The sequence below is a fragment of the Manacus vitellinus genome, unplaced genomic scaffold (genome assembly GCF_001715985.3).
Source record: "Manacus vitellinus isolate BGI_N305 unplaced genomic scaffold, ASM171598v3 scaffold_5_pilon, whole genome shotgun sequence".
NCBI classification, from domain to species: domain Eukaryota; kingdom Metazoa; phylum Chordata; class Aves; order Passeriformes; family Pipridae; genus Manacus; species Manacus vitellinus.
Window position 1 is genome coordinate 37,043,642 of NW_021940682.1, and position 13,170 is coordinate 37,056,811.

At 38.4% G+C, this 13,170-nt stretch overlaps 1 protein-coding gene across 1 annotated transcript in view; it reads right to left on the reverse strand.

Annotated features, from left to right (window-relative positions):
• Window positions 1–490: 490 nt before the first annotated feature.
• ANO6 (anoctamin 6) overlaps window positions 491–13,170 on the reverse strand; it is a 69,698-nt gene continuing 57,018 nt past the window's right edge. Inside the window, exons 13-20 of the mRNA XM_018080169.3 lie at window positions 12,701–12,926; window positions 11,622–11,791; window positions 10,971–11,068; window positions 9,165–9,295; window positions 8,165–8,370; window positions 2,250–2,449; window positions 1,689–1,794; window positions 491–772 (exon numbers count right to left, since the gene is read on the reverse strand). Coding sequence (XP_017935658.3) covers window positions 566–772; window positions 1,689–1,794; window positions 2,250–2,449; window positions 8,165–8,370; window positions 9,165–9,295; window positions 10,971–11,068; window positions 11,622–11,791; window positions 12,701–12,926 — 1,344 coding nt within the window. The 3' untranslated portion in view covers window positions 491–565. The remainder of the gene's footprint in view (window positions 773–1,688; window positions 1,795–2,249; window positions 2,450–8,164; window positions 8,371–9,164; window positions 9,296–10,970; window positions 11,069–11,621; window positions 11,792–12,700; window positions 12,927–13,170) is intronic.

The following is a 13,170-nucleotide window of genomic DNA, read 5'->3' on the forward strand; positions in this document are numbered from 1 at the left end:
AATTGTTTTATCCATTTAAGTCTCAGTATGCATAGGTAATTCAGGGTAGCAAACAACTGCTCTTAGCATGTCAATTCCAATGGCTTAACAACATGATTTTGAGTTATATTTTCTTTCTCTTTCCTTCATATTTTGGCTTTTCCTCTTCATTTTATAGTTGAAGTTTGTATTAGCAAGCAATCAAAACTCCTTCATTAGATGTGATGATATTCTTACCACAAATCATTCGTATTCCATTCAAACTAGTTATCTAGTAGCTGATGCCTAAAAAAAGTACAAAGCACTCTATATATTTGGGAGTTAATCTGCGTTGCCTTTAGATGATAAGTAATTTTTATCTTCACATGTTAAAAAAAAAGTCCCACTAAAGCTGTTTAAAAAATTGGTAACTCTAATCTGAGTTGCAGTGGTTGCATTTGTTTAAGGGAAACTGGTAAATGAGTAGGTAACAGTTACAAGAAATAATGTTTAGTAAAGAGAATTAATCCAAAGTGTTTTATTAGCTATAGGCAATATCTGGACAGGTCGTAGTTGGCTAAATACTGTTATTCTATATGAAAATTACTTATTCAGCTTTAGGTCGGAAAGTGCTGTCTGCTCCTTTGGTAACTTTGTCAGCTATTTTACCCATGTTTTTTTTCACAACTTTGAGATCGTTCTCGTGCAAGAGTTTTTGTGTGAGGTACTTCTCTCGTTTGACCTTGCTCTTGGTCTTTTGTGATACATCCGGAATTGCATATGAAATAATAAACTTCACAAAATATATGACATGCTGGGAAAGATGAAAATGAAAAAATGTCAGTCAGGCTGAACAGGACATTATTATGATTATAAATGAAATGTCACATTATCACTTAAGACTCTAAGCTGATTCAGTACCAGTATCTATCACAGTAGAACAGTATTTTAAGAAGATATGACTAATCAATAGAATAATTATCTGATAAACAAGAATTTCTGATTTTCTAACTCTGATTTAAGCAAGGACTTCTCTGCCTGTTTTGGGGGAACCTTGGTACCCAGTGCTTCCACCCAGCTTGGAAAAATTGGTTACAGTTTCTTATAAGACTTTTTAGGTTTGTTCAAATGACTCTGGGGCAATTACTTTGCTATGGGAACTCTGCTCTAACCAGTTGCATGTTTCTGACGACTTCAGTAGTCCTTGGATCAGACCCTAAGCACATTTTACAATTAAATAATACCTAATATTTCTCTCCCTTCATTTTGGACTGACTCTCATCTTTCGTAAGCCAAGTAGAGGAAAGAGCAATTGTTTTTTGACAATCACCTAGAGACTCACCTCTTGCAGTGATTGTTTCTACAGACTTCAGTCTGCTAGTGCACATGTATTATGTATATACATTCATGAAGCTGTGTGTAAATTTCCTCTCAGTACATGTGAAAATATTTTTGGTGCAACTATCCCTTCTATTTCTGCTACTGAAAATAATTTCACAATTCTTGAGAAAAGAAGCTGCAAACACGTGGGACAATCCTCAGCTGATATCATAACTTCAGGGACTTTTTTTCCTAATGGTGCTACACTTAATTTACATCTCCCAAGCTCTTGCCCATGATAGCACACATCACCAGCTCTGATAGCTGTACCTGGACAGAATGTCTCTGAAGGATTTTCTGCCAGGAGGGAAGAGACTAAATAAGTAATGCTCAAAACCCTGTACACCGACCTCCATGACAATGATGAAAGCCAGCTTGGCTGCAATGACGTGCCAGTAGTATATGTTGTGCTCATATTGGTGCTGGTGACCAGGAGGGTAGCGGAGATCCCGGTATCTGAAAGCAATGTAGGAAAGTCAGGAACTTGTCTCCGGCATCTCTGCAGTACAGCACTGTGGCCAGAGGATGGAGCAAGACATGTCGCTGCTTAATGCATCCAGGAACAGTTAGCTCAGGAAACTACCGCAGTGGGTAAAATCATTTCTACAGATGAGCTACATTTGGCTGAAATATCCTATTTTTGCCACTTTATTAAGAATTACTTATAAAAAAATTAAAGGTGCTTTTTTGGAAGACTATCAATTATGAGAAAACCAAATCAAAGTAAGAATTTTCTGAGTAGCACAAACTTATGGATGAATACTTCACCTCAGTTCTGCCATTCAAAATACGATGGCTTTCCCTGTGTTTTAACATTTCTTACTGGATATTGTTAATTGAATGACATGATTTGGATATCAAAAAAATTATTTTTGTCATTGGAAAATGACAAATGCTTATTTGATACTTGCCTGCATGTCGTTTGGTTCCCAAACCAAGGGGAAAATGGCTTGCTTGCGTTCTTGAAGTCTGATATATTGAAGATAGAAAGTGTGCTGTTTATATACCCTTTCATAGTGTGACTGCTGTGACTCCCATAAGGAGGGACTGAAAAGGACCAGTAATAGACCAGACGAGGAATCATGTCAGATGTAAAAGCAATGATCATAGCCTGTGTTTCAGAAAGACAAGACAAAAAAGCAGAACAGCATTAAAGAAATAACCCTTAATATACATTCCTTTGCCATATATTTAGTATCTCAAAAGTTAGAATATAAGCTAAAAATAGAAAATATGTGCTTTTCCAGTCAGTGGTTGTTCATTCTGTAAATGAGCACATAGTCTCTCAAAGGCACAAAACAATCTCTTTCTGGCATGTGCACTCCGTAGAGTTTTTAAATTACACTAGCTCTTCTGGATGCCTTAAAAAAGTTATACTATAACACGCTTTTTTTTTCTCATGAGCATGCAAAGGACATTAGCAGCCAAACTCACCTTAAAGTACTCTAGGGTAACCTTAAAAAGATGTGCTTGTTATCAAAAGTATTGATGAGATGCTTAAAGAAATCCTGCCTGATGAAACTCATGGAAACAACAGAAGAGTTCTTCAGTAACAGAACATTAAATTTCACTAGGATCCCTGATGTTCGAGTAAAGGAATTAAATAAATTAGATATAAACCTGATCCATCTCTGACCCTACAAACACTTCACTCTATCTGAGGGGCTATCAAGCCCAAATTCATCTTGGTAGTTGTTGCCTCCTAAGTTTCAGTGTTGTACATGTGGAAACTGCTCTTGATGCCAAAATAATTTTTTTAGTAGCAGCTGTATAGTGTTGTTTTATGTATGACGTGACCATTTGTTTTTATGTTGCTCCCAAGAGAGTTCCTGTCCTACTCAGTCTGCTAGTCACAAACTGGGTAGGAAATTTGATCTGTGTGTTTGTTGTGGGAAGTGTTTTCTGAACTCATGAACTTCCCAAAACATCCTATTCTGGAGGACAGGTTAACTATGTTTAATCCAGTCTCCTCCCCTGCAGCTGCAAGTTCAAAGGGTTTCCCTGTGAAGAAGACTTTCCACTGGCAAGATCTGCAGCTGAGTGTCTAGCAAGAGGTTGCCCAGCCAGCTCATGACAACAGGCATCTCTGATGCCCAGCACCTTGGAAGGAGTGACCAGCTGCACTCCAGAGAAGTGTTTTACCCCATGCCAGTGTAAAAAAAATACTAGACAATGTTGTTGGAAAGAACCAGGGCAGAGACATGGAGGAGAAATGTGTGAAGTAGGGATCTAATGAGATCAGGGGAAGGGAGCTTTAGACAGAGATGTATAAAAGGTATAGAAAAAAGCTACAGGAAAATCATGGGACAGAGGTAGGGGCGAAGTTAAGCAGTAATGGGTAACAGAGGAGCATAAAAGCTCCTGTGTATTTTATTCCTGGGTATTTTATTCCTTTTCATGCCAGTCCACAATTCATGAAGTCTATATTTCCTGATTTTCATGATATGGGGCAAAAATTGTCGACCTTTGTGCAGCATTCCCAGCCAGACAGTCCCAGCCTGAGGAGGTATTTGTTAACAGTTGTCAAAAAAGGGAAGGGGAGAGAGGAGAAAGGGTGAAAAAAACCAATGCAGATACCTCTTCTACAGTTCCTTGAGCAATGCACTGATGGCAGTGCTAGATAAAACAACGTCCTGCCTCTGCCTCTAGCAGTTCACTTGTGCCCTGTGCTGGCTTGGGTTTTCCTGGCCCTGTGCAGCAGATCAGAATCATGGTGCTGATCTACAAACTACAAATTGGGAATCTCTGCTGGATCCTTTCCCTGATCTGGTTCATCATGTGCTGATCAAAATGCTGGTGCCGGCAAAACACAAGAGTCAGCAATAAGGGGAAAAGACAGAAAAGGGAAGGGAAAGGGCAGGGAGTTGAAAAGGGTACAAGATCCACCCTACCTCAAGTAGCATCACTGCCAAATTACAAATACTATCCTACTGTCTTACCTTTTGAGTTGGCTTTGAAAAACCTGAGAAGTTAAACTGTAGTTAAGATAAAAGTTGCAGAAACAATCTTTTTGAGACTGTGGTCCAAGATCAGTATTTGGTTCTCCAGAATATTGTTACAAGTGAGTTCAGCTGAGAGAAAGTTAATTTGGCTGATGAGAAAGAAAAGGGAGGTATCCTAAGACTAAAATAAACTCACTGAAAATTTTCAAGGATAGGGTGTTTTTGTTGTACTGCATTTTGGCTTAAAGCAAATGTGGTTGGCATGCACTTTTAAATACTGTTTTTAAGCATTACATGCCAGTATGAAATGAAGTGAAAATTATGTGTTGTTTATATTTACATGCTGAGTAGGTGTTTTTGACTGACAAGAAATATATATCACTGTGTCTTGCAGTTGCAGGGAGACGACCCCACAGCTAAATTATTGTTTTTATCTCTGAAGAAGAGTTAAAAGTAGGGTACAAGTAGAGTACTTGTACTGTGAGCTACAAGTACAGAATTTTTTTGTTAAATATGTTTTCTTTTTGTTCATTAGTTCATCTAGTCAGACCATAAATGAACTATTAGCAGCTTAACATTAAAGCAAAAAAATCCCTTCTCCCTTTCAGCAAAATGAGTTTGACGGTGCTTTTTGTATCCTTTAGAAAGATGCTGGAATACGGTATTTACACAGCTTAATACTTGATCTTACTGATTTTTTTGGGTTTTTTTTGCAAGGCCCTAGGTTTCTCATCATCCTACATCTGAACACTGTCTCACCCTCCTCCTTCTCTTGAAATGATCTCCAGATGTGCTCTGGAGAGCTTCAAGGACAGAAATACAAAAGCTAATCCTGCGGCATGCTCTCAAAGGAAAATTTTTTTCCTCTTGAATTATAGGCTGCATTCCAGAGCATTGCGCTGGAGAACTACAAACAAACAGCACATTCTTTGCTTCTCAAGCTTTACTGCACACAGTTTTCTATTTACACCATAACTAATTAAAAGCAGTCTTCCAATCAACAACAGATGCTTTGGTATCATGCAATAGCAAGTCCAGTGCCTGAGTGGCAACTCTCAAAACTGATAGCTTTGTGCAAAAGTTGCTTACAAGTTGCAAGCAGGTGTTACAAAGGTTATGCATGAAGAAGATGATACACTACCGAAGTCTAATCAGCTGTAGCAAGTCATGTAGAAGAGAAGAAACAGTTTCTGTGTACTAAGGAAAAATCAAGTCAAGGATGGTAAAGGAACGACCTATACTAGATTCTGGATGTCAACTAACTAAACAAACATACCTAAAGGAGGAAAACTGCTTCTAGTGTTTGGTCTAGTACATGACTTTATAGGCCACACTTCATTAGCAAGAAATACTAATCTCTTTAAAGTCCACAACACCTGCAGCAAGGCTGTTTGAACACGACAGTCTTGGTGCTGAGCCCTTTGCACACCAACAGCCCCACTGAGGTCATCGGCAGATGCCCTGTGTTCACACTGACATTAACTGCAGAAAGCTGGGCATGAACACATTCCTAACAGGAGCCTACACAGGTTCGAGTTACCGTAAGGTCACCAAAGCCACTTTAAGTCTGACCTGAATTGTGTAAGAACTACGACTAAGGTATAAGATTTTAAAGTAATCTCGAGATGTATATTCAACTTCTAATTTCATTTTGGTATTACAAGATCCACCTGGATTGACTAGGAAAACCAGTTAGTTTATCCAATAGCATAACATATTTGTTTTTCTTCCAGGGCACAAAAAATTTTTCTTCCTTTTGTTTTACAAGTTTTCTAGCAGTATATTTCAAAAGAGAATATTCCTGATCCAATAAGTTGCCTCTACTTGTAACAATGCTAGATCAAGCTATGCTTCATCTGTGAATTTGCATTATCTGCTGGGATTTGCATAATTTGCTGGGACAGTTATAATTATTTTTTGCAGAAGCACTAAACCAAGAGCCCCAAAGTTTCTCTGGTGCCACATGATTTTTCTAACAATCTGAACACATTACCGAAGTTGCATTTATTTTTCAATCTTAACACCAGATTTACTAGTAGGCCTCGGATGTTCACCTGCCTATGAAACAACTGGATTTATGTTTGGCTTGCCTCAGCAGAGCAGTGAAAACAGACTGAGCATATGCTCAAGTTTGCTGTCTGTCTCCTAGATTCTCTTGCAAATTTTCCATCCTTAAGTTCCCTTTTTCCCTTTGAAATTTCCCTGTGCTTAATTCTCTGCCTTTATGTCCTTCTGAGACTCCTTTCTACATCCTAACTGTGTTTACCATACCTGTTTAATTGTTATAGTGCCAAATAAAGTTCTGAACAAGAACAATTGCCATTTTGGGAGATCTTCAAATATCTGAAAATACATCTGGTAGCTGAGGCTGACATACAAAATTTTCCTGACCACTGAAATCCACTGTAGACTCTTATTTCTATATGGAACTTCCCTAAGCCCCTGATATAACGAAAACAAGCCACTGAGACCATGATAACCCAAAAGGAAGTCAGGTCATCGAAGCTCATATATCCGTTTTTTAAAATTAGACTTACACTTTCAGGGGCAAAGCAAAGACTTAAAGTGGAGGGGAAAAATATGCAGGGATACTCATCTGGGTGCAGGAAAAGGCAGCACATATATCTATCCCTATATTATTTCAGAAAAGTAGAACCCCTGGGGTTGAGACCTCAGATGAGCCCAAGCATTACAGAAGATGCCTGAGATACAGGAATATAAGTTTATTTCTTATTTAAATTTGAATTGCTCTTTTACTTGAAATAAGTCCCCTAACTATCATGTTAATATCTATAATAGAGTGCTCGGTTTCATCTCTCTCCTCTTTCCCAAAGTCCACTATTCTCCAAACAGGCAGAGCCTCCTGTGAAAGCTTGGGCTAAGGTGAACTCTTGTCTTCAGACTCAACTGCTTTCTCCAGAAAATCCTACTGAGTCAGTAAGGTTCTGTTACTGCAAGGACCAGGTCCTGGAGGAAGTGACACACCTTTAAGTGAGTTGGAAGGAATCCCTGATCTCACTGATAAACAGCAGAAAACACTGACCTTGTTGAAAAAGGTTATTCACCATGGATAGTCTGTGGTGCAGAGGAAACCAATGGTCACTGCTCCTCTAATAGGCCATCAGTGAGAATCTTTTTATAAGTTAATACATACTAGTTACTGTTTAAGAATAAGTCCAACGGCTTATTTGGCTTCCCACAATGCAGCCTATGAATAAGATCTTGGTGAATTAATGATACGGGAAATTTGAAAGGTCTGAATTCCATCGTTAGTAGTATATTCATCAGACTTTTTTTCCTAAATATTTTAAAGAAACTTGTTTAAAATTTAGCTTCTTTCCTGTGTACTTAAAAATTTTAAGCACAACTGAAAAACACATTAGTTTGCAAATTCTCAGAAAATTCATTGTGATCTGCAATTTTGAGTGCACAATTTTTAAATACACAAGAAAGGAGCTGAATTTCTGTTTTAAGAAATAACAATCAATTATAACATAGTTAAACTTCAACTTTCTTTTTTTTTTTTTCAAAATTCATGCATTTAGCTGTAGACTGTCAAAAAAATGCTCTGCACTATATGCTATAATTTTAGGAAAGATGTGCTATATTCTTCACAAGTAACAGATTTTTCTGAAGACGCTAGAAACTCTAAACACACCTTTTTCTTTAGATATAATATTTTAGGCAGCAGACATATGCTGTTTCTAAAACTCCTGGAAAGTAACTGAGAGACTATTTACATGGGCTGAAGCCTTAAGCAACTGATGTTTGTAATTCATTTACGATTATTTAAAGTATATTACCACATGCAGTATTCCCATATTTGGACATAGGACCTGCAGTGAAGGCATTTTATCTTTTGCAATTGTTGGCATTGTACTTACATTGGTGACCACAGCCAGAATGGCTATGCCCTGCAGGATGGGTTGCCAGGCACCAATGTCTTGTGCCTTCTGCGGAACCATGCGCCTGAATTGGGTTGTCAGCTTCCACGCATCCAACCGGATTTCCAACATGTTGTTAATAAGAGCCAGAAGAGGAGCCAGGGGGAACGATGCCACGAACAGAGTCACAAAGCCAAACTGTATAACTGAAAGGGAGAGGTTACATACATCGGTGAGGCCTTCACTTACTGGAGATAAGCACATATGAGCATGTATAGTTTATATACTCCTACTGTAGGAAAGAGAAACAAGAAAGAGTAGCTGGGTTCCAAGTGAATCTTCTGTATGAGAAGATAGGAGCACAGCAGTACTGAAAAAACCTGCTAGGCGAAGGGTACAGGAAAATGTTACAAGTCACAACGCACCAAGAGGAACTATTCTGGATATTTAAAAATCCATTTCTTTCTGATGTCTTCATCATGAAGACCTGAAAATCTAGTGAGTATCTGTCTTGGTGCTGTGCTGGAAAGCCCAAAGCAATGATCATCTTACTGGTGTCTGGGTGCTGCCACAAGTACACTGGAAAGGCTGTGATAGAATGGACGGTGGCAACAAACTGGAGCTCTGCCAACTCCCAAGTGACCAGCACCAAATCCTGGTGACTGAAGACCTCTAGGAGAGCAGTCTGACACAGGGCTCTTCCGTACAACACCAGTACATGATGGTGGTCTGCCTTCTGGGTGCACTCCTCAGAGAATGGGGCAAGGAAGCAACAGTACTCCTTGTACCATCATGTGCTCTTTCCTAGTTATAAATGGGGATGAGGCTTAGCTGCTTAATGAAAGCTTGTAAAATCACCTGTAATGGCTCATCAAAACTTGCCTTTGAAAACATTCATGTCTCCTCTGTCTACCTTATTAAGCATTGCTTGTATGAAGATTTTTTTAGAACATGTTTGTATCCAGCAGTGGTAGTGAATCCAAACTAAACTGCTACTTACCCATTTCAAGATACTCATAAAACAATCCAAGTTTTCCAATGGGCTGCAGGTGGTAGTCTTCTTCCCACCGTGGAACAACTTTTTCTGATCTAGCAGCTGCAGAGTATCTTCCAATTAGATTCTTGACCAAGCTATCAGCCAGGGAGAAAAAGAACACTAGCACTGGTAAAATAACCTAAAAAGTTCAGTAAATGAAAAAAAATGACATTTCTGCTGTTACAGCTTTAAACAAAGGATTTAGTTATTTCTGAACTACTGAAAACTTCCTTCAAACATGAGCATAATCTTTGGTTGCCTTATCCTAAAAGTGGTTATTTATAAACCATAAATAAAAGTGTAAAGGAGCGATATATCAGCACCATAGTGATTTATGCTTAAGTTGTACAGGAAAATGATCACATAAAATTCAAGGTAACAAAAAATCAAGTTAAATGTAGGATGGTGGCTAGACAGATTAATTCTTTCTGATCACAAAATTCACAGAATCACAGAATAACTGAGGTTGGAAGGCATCTCTGCCTTGTGCAGGCAGGGCCACCTAAAGCCAGTTGCCCAGGACCACGTTCAGGTGGCTTTTCAGTATCTCTAATGATAGAGACTGCACAACCTCCTTTGGCAATGTGTGCCAGTACTTGGTCACCCTCACAGTAAAAAAAGAGGGGCTGGGGGCGAATGTGTACCAACAGAGAAAAAGCCAAAATTGTTCTCTTTATACTTGCAGATATACAGAATGAGAGAGCAGCTAAGAACTAGATCCAGAAGGTGTAGTCAGCATTTCAACATGTAAATGTCACCCTGGGAAGTGAATTAAAAATTCCGGTCAGATGAATATATTTCCTATACACAGATGGGGAAGTCAACTGTCTATGGCTGGAGCTCACATCTGCAGGCGTGCTCAGTGTGGGAACCCTTTCTCAGGTAAAAGAAGATGCTGAAAACAAGGATGAGTCTACAGATCTACAGGTCTACTCCACAACCATCAGCGTATACAGAGCATTGTGGTCTGGAGGTGCTGTATCTCAACAGAGCATCCTAGTCTCAACCCTACACAGAATTTATGACACACTTTGTAGTGGGGTTACTGTGCAGCCAAGGAAGACAATTTGTGGGCTTGGAAGAACCACAGCCAGAAGGCTGTGCCTATGGGCTGGTGCCTATGGCATTCAGGAGTGTATGAGCAAACTGGGAGCTCCCTACTCCAAGCAACATAAAACTCACTGATTAGCACGAAATAAAGAACAAGTCATGGGAGAAGGAACAGAGTCCTTGATAGTATCTTAACCTAAATTAAATAGAGGGCATTCGTGGTTAGCACTCTGCTTATTGCTTGCATTAAAACATGAAAGATCTAGAGATCTACTCAAATGAAAGAGAATGTATAGGCATTAGGAATGTCAAATATGACTGTAAAACTAAATTAGTTAAATTAGTAACTTATACATGACTTTTAAAAGCCCAATGTAAAACAACAAATCATTCTAATCAATATTAAGCAACAGTCTTCAGTTTAATATTTTCAGAGCTTCTATGGCCTCGGTTTTAAATATTCAATCTGAAACCCATTGAGTTTGACTTACTGAGGAAGGAAGAATTTCTGATTAGAACTAAAATCAGTCAAAACAACAGAGACAGGACTCAGACTACAGACCAAAATACCCAAATTGTCTAAAAAGGCCCCAAAGTATGTCTTATTCTTTTTGACTACAATATGCACTTACCAAACTTAGTGACCAAGTCCCTGAAGGCATCAAGAAAACAGTATCTTTCAAATATGAAATAGCAGATTACTTAGTAGTTTGAACTTACGGAAGAAGTACTTCTTGAATATTGTTCCAGATAGCTTTACCTCCTACTATGATGGCAAGCTGGGTTGTGAGCTCAAGAAGACATCCACCTGGATCGCACTGAAGGTTGGGAGAGACATGAAAAACTTTTGAAGTTGGGTAACTTTTCAGGCATGAATGAAACATTTAAAATAATGCATTCCTGGTTTATTATATTAACATTTCTTAAAGTAATCCAAGAAGACTGTCTAGGCAAACCTTTCCAGTAAGGTATGCAAAAACCAATTCCAGGCCACATATAGTCACATTTGGTAGGTTGACAGGACGCTACTGAAAGAGTGAAATACCAGGTGAAGTCATGCAGCTCTGTGCTTTCACCAGGTGAGGGTCAACCAGCAGAATAGGAATATTTCTACTGATGTTCTCCCCTTCCTGTGTGCCAATTCACAGATTGTAGGACTATGGTAAAATATGTTTTTCTGGGTATGTACATTTCTGGGTAATACATTTCAAAGCCCAGCTGGTCTTGTGTCATATTCTATGCTAAGGGCTACTGAGGAGGCAATTGGCTTGGAAGGCAGTCACCTTTTAAACCCTTATGTTAAATATGCGTAACTACGTTTCATGTTATACACTCTGCAGAAGAATACCTAGACTAATTATACATTCTTACCTCTTCATTGCGATACTTTCCCAGCCAATAAACTGGATTTCCAGGGTGACCTACAAATTTCCCCTTAAAGAAGGCTATGTAGAAGCATGAAGAATAGTAGTTGACAAATTGGAACAAGAACATCTTTGTGGTCAGACTGTTTTCATAATCGGTCTGTGTCCTTGGAAGTTCTGCAATGAAAGAAAAGTAAATAAATAAAATAATAATAACCCCCCCCAACCTACAAGTAACCTACAAGCTGCTTTAGAGTCTCAGCTGCAAAGTATCTGTATGCCTCATATTCCTTAATATGACTGAGAGCACTATAAATTAGATTGTGCATAATCCTCATGTATACTAATATACTACACCATTATGCTAATTCTAAAACTACGTGGATTGTAAAAAGGAAAGAACTAGTTCCCCAACAATAAAGAAAAAGAAGCAGCAAAAATTCTGGTAACTCAGGGGAAAAAAAAAGCACCCAAATCCAGCACACTCAGGAAAGATGCAAATGTAACACTTTGAACTGATGAAAAAGTATTAAATGAAATTATATTAAAACAATGCACTACTTCACACATCTAAAGTAAAATAGCTACTTTAATGTTGATGGACTGGATAGAAAGAATAATATTATTTGTGACTGTTTATCTGTTTAATAACATCAGAATGGTATGTAGCTTTGGAACTGTGACCTTATTTCACTTATTACAAGATAGATATTTTCCCCATAAACAAAAGTTAATGTAATTGAATGTGTTATGCCTTCTGATCTCTTTTCATAAAGCTTGGTTGTTACAGTAATTTTCTTTGCTTTGTCTGTTTCACAAGCACAAAACTGTAAACAATTGATCTTTCATGCTGCCTATACAAGGACTTTTCAGGCAAAGAGCTGAATATCATATTCCTTTGATATTAAGAAAATCTATATTGGAAAATTTCTGGGTGGTACTGTGTGATTTGGTGGGAAAAATTCTGAAATATGTAGTCCAGGTTTTCATTTATCATAAGTTTTCACTTATTATACATATAAATATGCTAATTTTTTTCTAGCTATTTTACCCCAAGTTTCTATCTGAGGTACAGCAGCTGCATACCGAAGTCGGTAATCAGGATTGCCACTTTTTCATAGATGATGTTGAGAATCATAATGACTACAAAGCTGATGACAGAAGCAGTTACTGAAGTGGCTGTCTGTGGAGTCAGGTACTTGCGGATCGCCTCGGTTCCGCTAAGGTGCTGTGACAATGTTGCAGAGAACACCAGGAAAACCGAGAGCCTGTAGACAATGATTCCAATAACTGAAGCAATAATCAAAAGGATCTGCCAAGGGAATGCAAGAAATATGTTAATGTTCAACCATTGGCTTTAGGAAAATGTGAGTTTGAAACACTTTTTACAATAGGCAAAAGGAAAGCAATTTTGTGCCTGTCGTTCCATTGCAAGAGGATGGTCAAATAAGATAGAGGCAATAAACAGAATCCATAAGAGAAGCCTTTTTTCACGCATCATAGTCAATCTGCAGGAAAGATGGCCTGTTTTATGGCTAATAACAAGGTTTGTACTG